Source organism: Brachyhypopomus gauderio, chromosome 11 (genome assembly GCF_052324685.1).
Source record: "Brachyhypopomus gauderio isolate BG-103 chromosome 11, BGAUD_0.2, whole genome shotgun sequence".
Lineage (NCBI taxonomy): Eukaryota > Metazoa > Chordata > Actinopteri > Gymnotiformes > Hypopomidae > Brachyhypopomus > Brachyhypopomus gauderio.
The window spans coordinates 15993387-16010089 of record NC_135221.1 but is presented as its reverse complement, the minus strand read 5'-3'; the positions used below and the strand labels follow the sequence as shown (position 1 = coordinate 16010089).

Here is a 16703-nt window from a genome sequence, read left to right as displayed (position 1 = left end):
GTGGGACTCTGCCTTCTTGCTCTGAAAGTCACGTGTGCCAACTGAATGCTATCTGTGCAGTCACCTGTAATGCAAAAAAGCTCACAATGGAAACACAGCTGTAGTCATACACACTCACGCATGAACACACTCACGCATGAACACACACACACACGCATACTTTCTCCACATTATGTTACAAGCTGCTTACAGCTTTTATCAGCAGTCTGCAGGTCTTGAACACAGTCTACAGAAACCATGTCACCATGGACACAAGACCAGCATGCAAGACAGCACGATAATCCTGGTCAACTGCATCGGGAGATCTTAAGTGTGGGTGATGTCAGAGCAGGATTAGGGTTCTAGGTTACCCATCTCTGACCACACAGGGGACGGCTTAAGCAAGGTCGATATCTCAGTTAAAAATTACCTAGCACTAACAGTTCCTTGCCATGGACACCGGCAGTGAGTCAGGCGTGTTAGGAAGAGGCTGGACCCTGATTCCCTGTCATAGAATAATCACTGAATACCACAACCTAACAGACCACGGACACAACCAGAACCTCCATACTTACATATAACGGAGCTGTCTGTGGATTTATCTTCATGGCAACGGCCTCTGTGGACAGAGACAAAGATCATAGTGTTAGCACATACTAACATGAGCCTGAGAAAGATCAGATCAGAACATTCGACTGTACCAGACATTCATACACTCCACAGACATTACACACACACACACACACACACACACACACACACACACCACAGCACATCATCTTACAACAGAACATATGTAGAACATGTACACCAGACATATTACCATATTATGCAAAGAAGCTATAGAAGCAAAAACATTTCTAATAACTGCTGAATTTGTACTGAATTTGAAGCTCAAGTACTGACAATATAAAACAGCGACAAACGAACAAATCTCAAGCCGTAAGCATCCCGAATGCAGGCGAAGAAAGCTGGTTCAGCCGAGGACAAACAGCTGTTGGACTCCATTTCACAAACAGAGACCAGTATTACAGAGGAATCTGGATAATGGGGGGCCTGTTTGAAATAGAACTCAGCTATGTTTAAAACACGTCGGCCATACTGCAGGATCGGCAGGCTGCCACCATATGTGAGACAAAAAAAATCAGGCTGAAAAAATTCAACGAGATTGTTACAGACATGACAAAACCTCAAACGAACAAAGCAGTTGTGTAGCGGTCAGCCTGGACAGAACAGTAACTTCACGTGCTGACTGCAGAGAAACCGTGCAGCACAAATCTCTAAACCCCTCCCACACACGGCCCAGCACACCCTAAACCCCTCCCACACACTGCCGAGCACACCCTAAGCTCCTCCCACAAACCGCCAACAGACCCTAAACACCTCCCACAAACCGCCAGCAGACCCTAAACCCCTCCCACAAACCGCCAGCAGACCCTAAACCCCTCCCACACCCCCTAAAACCCCTGAATACGCCCTACTTCACCCAGAGTCCTTACCACACACAGGCATAAACAAACGTGATTTGAAATAAGCTGTGTGTAAAGCACTAATTAAAAGGAGAAAATGAAGGAGGAGAAGAGAGAAAGGAACAGGAAGAGAGAGACAGGCAAACAGACAGACAGACAGACAGACAGGCAGAGAGTGAGAGAGACATTTACGTGCATGCGTAGCTTGCATGCTTTGCTGAAACACGAGATGCTCTTTCAGTTTAAGAAACCACCAGCACTCCTTCTGAAATAGACATCAGAAATAACTGTCCTCACAGCCAGCATAAACCCCCATGTAGCTGGGTGGGCGTGGCAGGTGGGCGGGGCCACTTGCTCGGGGACAGTCTTCTTGTGCTGTCTGTATGAATGGGCCACTGTTACAGCAGAACACAGAGACGGAAAAAGCTAATCAGCTGGCTTTAATTACACACACACACACGCGCGCACACACACATGCACACACACACACGCAAGTGGTTGGCGAAGGCCAAAACCCGATCTGGACCTCAAGCCCCTCGAGTGTGTCTTGACCCTCTGTGGAAGACCCTCCACACACTGCTGTGTCCTGGCACCACTGCTGGTGGGACACAACAGCCCTCTCCTGTCCTGCCCCTGTCCTGCCCCTGAGGTTTCACACACAGTGAAGGGTGTTTCTGGACCCTAACCTAACCATGCTGAGTGGACATCTAAAACACTTTGAGAAGCACCTCTGGATTGTGTTAAATGTGTCTAATGAAGTGAGCTTCATGCTTACTTTAGAACCCACACACACACACACACACACACACACACACACACACACACACGTCATCATGTCTGGGCACTGGCTGTGTGGTAGCCCCTGTGCCCCTAGCTCTGGTGCACTAGAGGTCTGAGCAGCTCCCCAGGTCCATGTCTGAAACACTATTGTATGTGCATCAGCATCAGACCATGTAACACACACGCGAACACGCGACAAGTCAGGAAAACCATGTCACAGGAAGTAGTCAAAGTGGTCTCCAAGAATTCCAAGGCTGCCCTCTGCCTCAGTTTTGAAAAAACATGAATCAAACCTGCTCCTGCTCTCTCTCTCTCTCTCTCTCTCTCTCACACACACACACACACACACACACACACACACACACGAGAGTAAGCTAATGCAAAGCCCCATGGTAGAATCATGCTGGACAAACTAATGACACACACACACACACACACACACACACACACTCACACTCACACTCACACTCACACTCACACTCTCCCATCAACAAAGAGACACGAAATGAAAGTAATGATTCACAGTGCATGTGTAACATGCCTGGAATCTGAGGTCAAATTTGCATATGAACAGCCATTGTGAGCAATCTTACCTAAAGATAACAGGCAGCAGTACCTAGGCCCCACCCATGCCCTCCCTGCTCCGCCCCTGCCCTCGCTGCCCCGCCCACACCAGCAGTGCCCTTCAGACATCTGCTACCTGCTGCTATAGTCAATGTAGCAAAGATGGCTGCACAGCGCCACCAGGTCGTGGTGACCAACATTACAGTGCTCTAAAGAGAGAGGGGAGGGGGGAGAGGGGGGTCTGACCCTTTAGCCAAGAGGTGAAACTAAGTAAGCACAGATATCGGTATCAGATATTGGCTGGATAGTCCTCTTGTACTAAAAAAAAGCCCCGATACCAACAACTGACACATCTATGCTGTGTAATACACTTAACTGACACATCTATGCTGTGTAATACACTTAACTGACACATCTATGCTGTGTAATACACTTAACTGACACATCTATGCTGTGTAATACACTTAACTGACACATCTATGCTGTGTAATACACTTACCTGACACATCTATGCTGTGTAATACACTTAACTGACACATCTATGCTGTGTAATACACTTAACTGACACATCTATGCTGTGTAATACACTTACCTGACACATCTATGCTGTGTAATACACTTACCTGACACATCTATGCTGTGTAATACACTTACCTGACACATCTATGCTGTGTAATACACTTACCTGACACATCTATGCTGTGTAATACACTTACCTGACACATCTATACTGTGTAATACACTTAACTGACACATCTATGCTGTGTAATACACTTAACTGACACATCTATGCTGTGTAATACACTTAACTGACACATCTATGCTGTGTAATACACTTAACTGACACATCTATGCTGTGTAATACACTTACCTGACACATCTATGCTGTGTAATACACTTACCTGACACATCTATGCTGTGTAATACACTTACCTGACACATCTATGCTGTGTAATACACTTACCTGACACATCTATGCTGTGTAATACACTTACCTGACACATCTATGCTGTGTAATACACTTACCTGACACATCTATGCTGTGTAATACACTTAACTGACACATCTATGCTGTGTAATACACTTAACTGACACATCTATGCTGTGTAATACACTTAACTGACACATCTATGCTGTGTAATACACTTACCTGACACATCTATGCTGTGTAATACACTTACCTGACACATCTATGCTGTGTAATACACTTAACTGACACATCTATGCTGTGTAATACACTTAACTGACACATCTATGCTGTGTAATACACTTACCTGACACATCTATGCTGTGTAATACACTTACCTGACACATCTATGCTGTGTAATACACTTAACTGACACATCTATGCTGTGTAATACACTTAACTGACACATCTATGCTGTGTAATACACTTACCTGACACATCTATGCTGTGTAATACACTTACCTGACACATCTATGCTGTGTAATACACTTAACTGACACATCTATGCTGTGTAATACACTTAACTGACACATCTATGCTGTGTAATACACTTAACTGACACATCTATGCTGTGTAATACACTTAACTGACACATCTATGCTGTGTAATACACTTAACTGACACATCTATGCTGTGTAATACACTTAACTGACACATCTATGCTGTGTAATACACTTAACTGACACATCTATGCTGTGTAATACACTTACCTGACACATCTATGCTGTGTAATACACTTAACTGACACATCTATGCTGTGTAATACACTTACCTGACACATCTATGCTGTGTAATACACATGTAGTGTAACAGGGGAGAGGGGAGGGGGGGGAGTGTTCCTGTGGCTCAGTGAAGTGTTCCTGGTGCCCTTCGGTGAAATTAACCCTTCGGTATTGGCTCAGTCTCACATAGAAGACAATCAGCTCAAGCAGCCAGTAAAACAACCACTGTGCTGCATATTGACGAGTGTGACGAGCAACCCCAGGCACCGACACGCCCCCAGGCACAGACACGCCCCCAGGCACAGACACGCACCCAGGCACAGACTCTGGGGTAAAAGCCCTGGGTGTAGCACTGCACATTCACATGACCCAAAGGAACTCAACGCATCAGTGCGCACTAGTCTTGACTGATATATATTTTTATCATTATTGTTATTTGAACATGCACAATAAACACATCACAAAAGACGCACCAAGAAAAATGCATATGCAGTGATTGTAAATAAAAAAATTTCTCTTCAAAACCGTTTCAGCTGCTGTGACGACTGCGGGCCATTGAAAGTCATGTTGATGGTTTCAGTATTATGTTCAGTAGTTCAGAAATGTTCAGACATGGGTGTTTACATCCTCATTTTCTTCCTTCTGCATGTTCTCCACCAATGACATTGAGCATAGAAAAAACATTTTACAAGCAACAGGACAAATGAAACTTTCATTTTTAGTCAAGCTGTTTTACATAAATGAATGTATTAATTGCTTTGATATTTGTGTGCTATTTGCTCCACAAAAGTGCATACAAAATATTTTATTGCATATTAATTGTACTTTCATTTAAATATTAAATCATATCAAACATTCTCATCAAGGAGGAGCAGTGGACCCCATCCCTGAACAGTTCTCCTACAGCTGACCAGTGTTGTATAAAGTATTAGAGACCCATACTTGAGTAAAAGTACAAGTACTCTATCAAAAAATTGACTTGAGTAGAAGTTGAAGTGTTCTTTAAAAACTTCACTTAAGTAGAAAGAAAAAAAAAGTACAGAAGTATTCAGCATTTTTTGTACTTAAGTATCGCAAGTAGTTCATTCTAAAATTTATTACTCAAGTACTGAAAGTGAAAAGTACAAGTATTGTGTTTTGAATTACAGTAATTAAAGAAGGCCGTCAAAGTTTGATTATCAATTGTTTTTATACATCACTTACAAATCAAAGATGTCAAAGACCACAAATACATGTGTTCTATATGTACAAACAAGTAGCAACTTAAAAAACTGGGCTTAACACTTCGTACACAAAAAACAGATAACCTATGTCCTGCTACGTCGTAGGTTTGACATTATGCTTTGAAATTAAGGTTCGCCTTAATTTAGCTGAGAAAATTAGGTGTATTTTGTACGTAAAATCCGTCCGTCGGATTCTAAGGGTGAGCCTACTGTCCTGCGTTTACCCCAATAAATGCCCTTACCCTATAAAAACACTACACTATAAAAATGGGCACATGATTAGTCAGCACGGAGAGACATGGCTTTCTGTTGCTAAAAACACAACTCAGCGTGACATCGCCTTTATGATTGCCAGCTAATGTTAAGTGAATACTGCAGCACGTCATGAACATAATTAGGTTAGTTAGCCAAGATATCTAACCTAACTAGCGCTTACTGACAGCTAAAGCTGGTGTGTCTTCTGTGCGTTATATTTGTAACTTACATTGATGTGTTTCTTCAAGTTCGAAGGTGAATTTTTGAAGGCCAATATTTCACCCTCTTTAGGGAGGCAGAGATGGCTCTTCATCCTATAGGAATTTACTTTCACTCCAGCAAACACAAACACTGTCTCTAGGTAGGGCCAGGGTGGTCTCCTTCCTCAAACACTGTCTCTAGGTAGGGCCAGGGTGGTATCCTTCCTCACCCTCACCGCCACGATCACTCGATGTTGAAGGTGTGGAAGGTGCCAATATATGTACATTAAAACACCAACAAGCTTATTATGCAGCACTTATGCTGCTTTTCTGTTGTTACCAAACACGGTACCATCTCTTTAATGAGATAAAAAGCGAATTATTTGGAATAATTTCGAGTATTTGTATATGTGTATTTGTATAAATATGTAAATTAAGCTGAAGGTGCTGGAAAATGGGCCTTCAAAGTGCCGTACAAGTGCACGAATTCCACCTTGTAACTTCGCACGCACAAAAATCAAGAGATGCACGACCTCGCGACTCGATTGCGTCATTTTTGCAGCGCGGACCCTTGCGGCAGTCACGACATGTCAGGTGAACTTAGATTACGAAGCCCAAGTGTTCAGCGAAGGCAGCAGCAGAGTAAACGGGACGCGACCGGAGCATGCGCAGTTTTCTCATAAGACAGCCTCATCGCTTGACCCGGTGACAGCGCCAGCTAACATGTTTATAATTGTAACGAGTAACTATACAGCACGTAAAAAATGTATCGGAGTAAAAGTATTAAACTGATGGGAAATATGTAGTGAAGTAAAAGTGGAAGTAGGAGAACAAAATAATACTCCAGTAAAGTACAGATACAGCATTTTAGTACTTAAGTACAGTAGTGAAGTAGTTCTACTTCGTTACTGTACAACTCTGCAGCTGAGACACGTGAATCAGAGAACCACAGTTCCTCCCACAGACACCATGCAGCGGTGTGTCCACACACAGAGGGGCTGCAGTCAGGAGGGATACATGCTGTTTAGTGATGAGACCAGAAACAGCAGCACAGCTGAACACAGATAACCTACTGGATTACTGTACTCAAACATGAGAAGGCAGGACCCAGGAATAAAGATTTCTGTACAAACTGAAAATGGATTTCAAACCAAAACCCAGTGCACCAGTTTTTAGAAAATGAAAATGCTTAAAATACACACACCCCACTCCACACACACACAGCTCCCAAACACCCCACTCCACACACACACCTACCCCACTCCAGAAATACACCTCCCAAACACCTCACTCCACACGTCTCAAACATCCCACTTCACACATAACTGCCAAATAACCCACTCCACACACACACACACACACACACACACACACACACACACACACACACACACACACACACACACACACACCTCCAAATACCCACCCATACACATATTAAACTGTATTAGATAGTATAGAAAAGAACACTGTTAGATCAGAATCTCCTGGGAGACCGTTACATTATACAAACTACTACAGAGAGCCCTTCAAAACATCTCATGAGAAGCGCTGCAACTGGAGCTTTAATCACTGTGGGTGTGTGTGCCTAATGTTTCTGGTGCCACCTCAGCCCAGTTCGGGCAATTACAGTTAGCAATCAGATATCCTGGAACCAAACCAATCAGCCGTCTCACAGTCTTTATCGCCATGTCGACCAAAAAACCAAAACAGCCAAAGCCTATGGGAATACAAGGATCTGCTTCGCTGCCAGGCGCCTGATTGGCCAGCGAGTCAGGGTAACACTGGATCACCTGAGGGTGAGAGAGAGAGAGAGAGAGAAAGAGACAAACAAAGAGAACGAGAGACAGTAAAACAGAGAGAGAGGGGTTGGGAGAGCCTATTAGAATCACCTCCACAGAGATTCTACGCCTACGATCATGTCATGGAGCTGGGCTGCTTCGCCTGGATCGCACAGTAACTACAACTGCATTCGTGTTAACTGTATACATCAACACACTGCTTTTACGATGTATTTATTTTAACGCTGAACATGGCATATATATTATACACACACACCAGCTCGACCTGGTACAGTGCACAGGGTAACGCCCCACACAGCTACCCACACCAGCCCACACCCAGTTTTAAATGAAAGCTTCAGAGAACAGACAGGGACTCCACCTGGAGTCTGACATCACTCTTCCTTTATTCTGCTGGATGGAGTGATGCGTGTTGCACCATTTCAAAAAGCAGGCGTGAACCTTCATATGATCGTATTAAATAACGTCTCCCGTTATTTTAACCAAATCCATTCAAGAATCGGATATTACATGATTGGCCAGGATGCTCAGAACGCAATAGTTAGTTAGATGGCTCAGTTGCATATCTAGAAGTGGTCTATATTTCTTGTATTCTATTTAAGCTGTTATCTTCAATATAACACTTCACATCATACACATTTGTATTGTTATTTCAGGTTTCTGGTAGCTTAACCGGTGATGCATCACACTCCCTTCAGCTGTGCCAAACACCCTGTGTCGAGTTTGGCTGGAGACCTGAGGTTGCCATGACTTCTGAGGGAACATGTGTCTGAAGGTGGGTGGGTTTGTGGGCAATCTGGCAACCTTTAATGTCAGATTTGAAAGCAATAACTCTTAACAGCAACAACTCCTCACGGTTAGAGGTTTTCCAAGAACACAGAGGAGGTCTGGGAAGGAGAGACGGAAGCGTCTCCGCACGGTGGCAGCCTGCAGGGTCCGGCCCGGGGGACATATCACCGTCCTCACATCACCACGGAAACGTTTAAACACATACTGATGCCTGCCTCAGGGTAACAGGACAGAAACTGCAGTTTTAAGTCAGCACGCTAGGCTTAAAAAACTTCAAATCCATGTTTGCCTGTGGTCATATAGCTCACTTTCAGAACACACACCCACACACACCCACCCACACACACACACACAGTGAGAGCTGCAGTCACATGACCATGTCTGCCATTATGTGTGCAGTAAGGTGGAATGAATGTTCTGTCATTAGCAGCCTCACGACGGGTCAATATTTACTCGGTGCTGATAGCAGGGGGGAGTGACTCAGAAGAGGGGAGTGGCTCGGCTGAGGGGAGTGGCTCGGCTGAGGGGAGTGGCTGGGAGGAAATGCCTTCAACCGCCCCCTCACGCCCCGAGCACAGAAGCACGGTTAAGGTGAGGCAGCGTTACAGTAGCGTTATGCGTTCCACGGTGCTCAGGTCACCCGCGCTGGCTGGTGACTCCGAGTGAGTGTGTTTATCTCCGCGTCGCTCAGCAGAAACGACCTTTTCTCCTTCATCAGTTAATGTGTGAAGTATCCAACCGACTCCACAAGCCAAAACCCCCGAAGTGCCTCAATCAAACACCATCAGGAAGAAAAGCATAACAACAACAAAAAAAACGGAGTCTATTCACAAAACTAAACATCCACATCGTAATGATCAAAGAGCTGTGGGAGCACTGGGATTGGGAGGTGTGTGTGGACTGGGAATCTCACAAGTTATTATCAGCCATGAGTCAAGAAGCCCCTAGACGAGGGTCATTCCCAACACTCATACAGACTTGTGCCTCATACAGGGTCCCTCCCATACAGCCACTGTCATGTCAGCGCTACCACGTTGTCCCGTAAACGATTCGTACGTGACGCATTGCATTTACACAACCTGCACTGCCCGAGAGTCACAGCAGGTACCACGTTCTGCCGCGTGTCAGCCGACGTGGCCGTCTCCGAAGTGTCGTATTCAACATTAAATTCCTCGTAAAAGCAATATTGACTGAACATTTTTGTTAATGCCGTATAAATATCGTTAATTGCTTCTGCAGTGAACGCAAGCAGGATGAGGGATCCCGTCTGAGGTAAGCAGGTCTCTCCTGCAGGGATCAGCGTCATTACTGACGCCTTTCTACGAGGGGCACAAAAGATTGTGTACAGAACACCCAGGAACACACCCACGGCACACATGAACCCAGCACCGCTTCCGTCTGGCACCAATCATTAAGATGCCGTCTTCATCTTCAGGGCTACACATGAAACAAATTCGCAGTCCATTTACTTTAGAGATCCTTGTTCAGTGAACTGCGTCTCACCCAGTAATCAGGGCTACACCAACTCCAGATCTTTCTTAAAGGAAGCCATGTCTGGAAAAGGCTCAGAGTGTGAATGTGAACGTGGGGAGTGTGAAAGAGCGCCGCCCTAGAGGCAGACGGGGCAGGCACACCAGTCACAAGTGACCTGTAAACCACGCAGATGTGTGCGCACACAAAGGCGTGCGTGTTCTCTACAGCAGGGCTGGGCCGCACCACTCACAGGTCACTGCCGGTCAACAGCACCAGTGCGCTTCAGAAGGCCGACACAGCCCACAGCAGCTCGCGCAGGTTAAGACCAGCAACGTGGAGGCACGCGAGACTAGCAGAGAGGAGCAGTCACCGCTGCACATGTCTGAGCGGACAGAACTGACCAGAAAGTCTCTTAAGGTGAAAATGGCATTAACGATGCAGCCATTATAGATGACCATCAGTGTATTCAGCAGTTGGTTAAAGGCCTCTGAACAGCTGCAGGGTGGAGTTAACAGCAACAGGTCTACGCAGCTTTATCGGTGAGAGAAGTGGGAAACTGTGTCTGCGTACGAGAGTGCTCCTCCAATACACACACACACACACACACACACCATCAGTGCAGCATGCATCACCAACAGCAGACTGGAGTAGGAGTCGACACTCTGGACCACAGAGCACCACCTCAGCACCAGGGGAGACCACTGGAGGGGAAGATCACTGGAGGGGAGGCCCACTGGAGGGGAGGCCCACTGGAGGGGAGGATAACTGGAGGGGAGGATCACTGGAGGGGAGGATCACTGGAGGGGAGGATCACTGGAGGGGAGGCCCACTGGAGGGGAGGCCCACTGGAGGGGAGGATCACTGGAGGGGAGGATCACTGGAGGGGAGGATCACTGGAGGGGAGGCCCACGGGAGGGGAGGCCCACGGGAGGGGAGGATCACTGGAGGGGAGGCCACGGCCGACTGAGGCTCACTGCCACTGGAAATGTGCCACAGCAGCCTGCCAGCAACCAGCAGCCGGAAAAGTTGGAATGTGTGGAATTAGTGTGAGCTCCGTGAAGCAGAGGCTTCAGAAATCCAGGAACAACAAACGGCGGTCCAGGACAATCAGGGCGCGCGCACACTCACACAACAGATCACACACATCATCACACACACACATCATCTGGCCGTGTCGTGTCAGAGGGACGCAGGAACCTGCCCAATCGCTCCTCCTTCTTCCCAATCACCCACTGTCCCCGCCGTCCCGCGGGAGAGCCGTGTGAACAAGACACCGGCGTGTTCCAGCCCGGCCCGCTGTGCTACATCAGGCTGGGCTGGGTCCCGCTCTCTTCTTCTTGGGTTATACACAAGCTGCTCCTTGTTTTATCATCAAAGCAGGACTGCAGAGTCCAGTTCCAGCTCCATTAACCCACACACGTCCTGCAGAGAAGCTCCCGATCACCACACACATCGTGCGTCTCAGGCACTGAAGGGCCAGTGTAATGGATCACACACACACACACGCACACACACACACACACTACGTGTGGCACTGTGTTACAGTTGAAGCACACCATGTTGTCAGCACTCTCCCATCACCACTGGAGCTTCTTGTCTACAAGGCTCCTCTCTCTCTCTCTCTCTTTCTCACACACACACACACACACACACACACACACACACACACACACACACAAACACCCCAAAAGAGTCAGACAGCTGGGTGCTGGCACACAGCTCATAGGAAACTTCAACCTCTCTCCAGGTGACGGTGCCAAGGAGACGCTGACCTTTGACATCTGTGTCCACCACCCAAATAACATGTTTCACTTCAACATCCATCACGTCCTCCAATGTGCTTATTAACCACACAGGGACATCACTGCCTGTGAACGCTGCTTAACCACACAGGGACATCACTGCCTGTGAACACTGCTTAACCACACAGGGACATCACTGCCTGTGAACACTGCTTAACCACCCAGGGACATCACAGCCTGTGAACACTGCTTAACCACCCAGGGACATCACAGCCTGTGAACGCTGCTCAACCACCCAGGGACATCACAGCCTGTGAACGCTGCTCAACCACCCAGGGACATCACAGCCTGTGAACGCTGCTCAACCACACAGGGACATCACAGCCTGTGAACGCTGCTCAACCACACAGGGACATCACTGCCTGTGAACGCTGCAGGTCACCCGAGCACAGTCTATCCTCTCTGGCAGAAGCACAGGCCCAAAGCAAAACGTCGTCATGGTTGCCAGATGCTCACAGAAGAGCTTGTGTCTGGGATCCAGAGGGATCAGTGTGTGATGACTCCAGCATTTCAGAACGCTGAGAGCAACACAACTGGCAGTGCGTGTTCTGGACGTCAGATCTGTGCAAGAGGACAAACGAGCAAGTTTGATGAATAATGGAAACTGTTCACGCATCTTCCTGGGCATCAGCTCTGACCCCCGGTGTCCATTACGTAAGGACAAAGTAACCGCACAGTCCACTGGCATGACAAACGGAACCACGCGGCCTAGTGCCAAGGCCAACAAGATTACACACTGGTCTAATGGAACACAGAGACACAACGTCAACACGAGGGGCCGATGGGCCCACGCACGCGACACGCGACCCATACCTTCCAGGATGGACAGCATGCGCTGGGCTGGATGGTGGGAACGAAAACAAGAGATTTTTTTTAAGTAATAACCTAAAATTAATACTTGACTCCTGGCCTCAGAGAGCAGAGTTAACCATTCAGAAGGTGTGCTGTGTGAGGAATTACTGAGTGGTCGCCACAGTTTATTCAGGTTACAGTTAAAGACTCAAGACAGAAGTGTACAGATAAACACACCAACATGTCCGCCGGGCTGCGGCGAAACGCCAGAACAACTCGAGCTTGACTGTGGTACGCACGTGATCGAGCCCTCGCGCTCCCGGACGTCTGCCAGGCGCGTCCCCGCCTCCTCGCGCGTGATTAGAGCGAGAAACCGAGACCGAACCGGTAACCTATATGTGCCATAACGGGGGTGTGAAGAGCCTTCATAATTGTCAAAGGCATTTCCAAAAATAGCTCGTTCGACGATTAAAACGTGTCATAACAGATAAATAGTCACACAGAATAACTGGTGGCTCGTATATTTAGCACATTTACCAGAAGATAACGAGCCTTCGCGTCGTTTTCATTAAATTAAGTCATTAAATTATGCAAATCAACTGTCGTTTGCTTCACTGACGCACTTATTTCAGCGTAAGTAACGACTGTAGAGGCACAACCAGCAACAAGAAGTTAGACCTGCTTATTTAACACAAGAAATATAGTATGGTTTATAAACTTTATTTTTAAAAACCGACAGCAAGTCCGTGTAAGTGAAGAGCAGCTCATTTCTCTCCGAAGTTATGGCCGCTCGTCTCTTCTGACGCCTCCACACCAGCGCAGCCACACGGGCCCGGGGCTGAAGAGACCAACTTACGGGGGACTCCGTGACACGTCCTGCCCCAAACCCGCTTCACTCACCTCGAACCTCGCCGTGCTCAGCGACGGTGCCCGTCTTTCTGGACCATTCCCTCTTTACTCAGCTGAAAATGAACCTGGAACACAAACTACCATTGTTTCGTTCCGACTGCTTAAATGTTTTAAAAGGAAAAAAAGACAGCGTTCCCTTTCTAGTTTCTTTTAAGTGCGTTCCTCCAAAATATTGAATTTTTTGGCGAAAAGTTGCAAAGTGAAGAATAAATGTCCCGGTGCGAGGGTAGAAACCAGAATTTACAACACGCCGCATCAAACTTCAATCGTCCTAACACCGTCCGCGGAGCGTGTCTGGGGGGCGGGGCCTACGCCATCCCTGGGGGGCGTGTCTGGGGGCGGGGCCTACGCCATCCCTCCAGCTGCGTTTGGAGTTACAGGCTTGTCTGCGGTTTTCTCTGTTACTGGCCCAACCAGCTGTCAGTCTCGTTCGCACGGGTCCATTAGGCTCGAGTAAGATTTTCCGCACGTGTCTTCATTCTTCACTGCACAATGAGAACAATTTTAAACGCGTGTACTTATTGAAAACTTTGGAGTTGTTGGTGGTCAGGAAGGTCTACAGTACTATATAAAATAAATAATTTAGCGGGGTCTTAAACGGAGGGATTGCAATTTAGTAAATATGCACAATAAAATAGCATTATTAATAAAATTAGCATTGGTTTTGTTAACTGAATGAACTGAACGCGAGCCGGGATCGTCCCGAAGCCTACTACAGCCTACAGGTGAATCATCTCTAATATGTATATGACTACCCTCTAGTGGCAAAACAATGTATTGCAAATGTATTAAGAGTAGTCATAGTCATTAATTAAAGGCATGCGTCCCTTTACCTTGAGCTGGTCAGTTTGGGTTTGACACTGATTTTTTAAATTATCATTTATATTAATATTTTTCTACTTGCATAAACTTAAATATTTTTACTTTCATTTAAATAGCATTTTGAAATGCCTTGAGAAGGAAATGTGCCATAAATAAACTTGTCTTGCTTTATTCTGAAACACACACCCCTTGTTAAAATCAGAATCACTTTTGTGCATGATGTCATGGAGTCTGTTAGCACATATGAAGCTTATTACAAAAACCCTGTTAAACCAAATGCCCAATCAAGCAGACACAGCAGCAGAACCACACCTTAGGAGGGTTTATACCCAGAACCATTACACACGTTAGGAGGGTTTATACCCAGAACCATTACACACGTTAGGAGGGTTTATACCCAGAACCATTACACACGTTAGGAGGGTTTATACCCAGAACCATGCAGCATTACACACAAACACAGCTTTACACACACACACACACACACACACACACACACACACACACACACACACACACACACACACACACACACACACACACACAGCATTGCACACACACAGCTTTACACACACACACAGCATTACACACAAACACAGCTTTACACACACACACACACACACACACACACACACAGCATTACACACACACACACACAGCTTTACACACACACACACACACACACACACACACACACACACACACACACACACACACACACACACACACAACTCCCATGGTCCTTCAGCTCTTCAGTTATGAGGTGCTTAAACACACGAGGTGTGGAAGATGGAGTCCAGCACCACTGACAAGGCTGTGTTTGCCCTGCCGGTCTGCAGCTAGCTGGTTGCTGCGGATGACAGCAGAGCTCCACGGTTACACCACGCCCAACCACCACTGGCTCACAGATCCCTGGCGTTTCAGTAGGTAATGAACAGCCAGTGCAGTGGGGTGGTAAGTGGAAGCATGTGTATCCAGGCCTCCAGCACAAAGCGGCACGCTGTGAACGACACGTTCACCGTCATAGAGCACAGTCTCGTTTCCCAGGAACCTGAGGTCCTTCAAGCCTATGCAGGTTCTTCAGTCCAGGTGTAACCCCCAGGTGGGAGGAGTTAGTGTGGGGACCATACTGGATTTGGAGGCTTTTCTTGAATGATATACTGGACCCACAGTATTGCCAATATTCGCTGATGATAATTTTTACTACATCTGAAGTAACTTTTCCTTCTTTCTTTCTTCTCCAAATTCTGCATGGTTCTGGAATATACACGGGCTGTCCTGGCATGAGGAGAACGTTTCTGAATATTTCAGTTATAAACATGCAGAATCGCATTCTTACACACATCACAACTTATGACCAATTTTTGGAAGCTTCACATTCCACAGCATGTAGACTGAAACACAGCATGCTTTATCCACCACTGGTAGACTGAAACACTGTTAGAATGAAGCACTGGTAGACTGAAGCACTGGTAGACTGAAACACTGGTAGACTGAAACACTGTTAGACTGAAGCACTGGTAGACTGAAGCACTGTTAGACTGAAGCACTGGTAGATTGAAACACTGTTAGACTGAAGCACTGTTAGACTGAAGCACTGGTAGACTGAAGCACTGGTAGATTGAAACACTGTTAGAATGAAGCACTGTTAGACTGAAGCACTGGTAGACTGAAGCACTGTTAGACTGAAGCACTGGTAGAATGAAGCACTGGTAGACTGAAGCACTGGTAGACTGAAGCACTGTTAGAATGAAGCACTGGTAGACTGAAGCACTGGTAGACTGAAGCACTGTTAGAATGAAGCACTGGTAGATTGAAGCACTGGTAGACTGAAGCAATGGTAGACTGAAACACTGGTAGACTGAAGCACTGTTAGAATGAAGCACTGGTAGACTGAAACACTGGTAGACTGAAGCACTGGTAGACTGAAGCACTGTTAGACTGAAGCACTGGTAGACTGAAACACTGTTAGAATGAAGCACTGGTAGACTGAAGCACTGTTAGACTGAAGCACTGGTAGACTGAAGCACTGTTAGACTGAAGCACTGGTAGACTGAAACACTGTTAGAATGAAGCACTGGTAGACTGAAGCACTGTTAGACTGAAGCACTGGTAGACTGAAACACTGTTAGAATGAAGCACTGTTAGACTGAAG

General features: G+C 46.5%; 1 protein-coding gene across 3 annotated transcripts in view; it reads right to left on the bottom strand.

Annotated features, from left to right (window-relative positions):
• Positions 1–14015, bottom strand: part of LOC143527259 (uncharacterized) — a 36145-nt gene extending 22130 nt beyond the window's left edge. For all 3 annotated transcript variants that reach the window (XM_077022342.1, XM_077022341.1, XM_077022343.1), the window contains exons 1-2: positions 13718–14015; positions 555–598 (exon numbers count right to left, since the gene is read on the bottom strand). In XM_077022342.1, the coding sequence (XP_076878457.1) occupies positions 555–587 (33 nt within the window). In that variant the 5' untranslated portion in view covers positions 588–598; positions 13718–14015. The remainder of the gene's footprint in view (positions 1–554; positions 599–13717) is intronic.
• Between the last annotated feature and the right edge of the window lie 2688 nt (positions 14016–16703).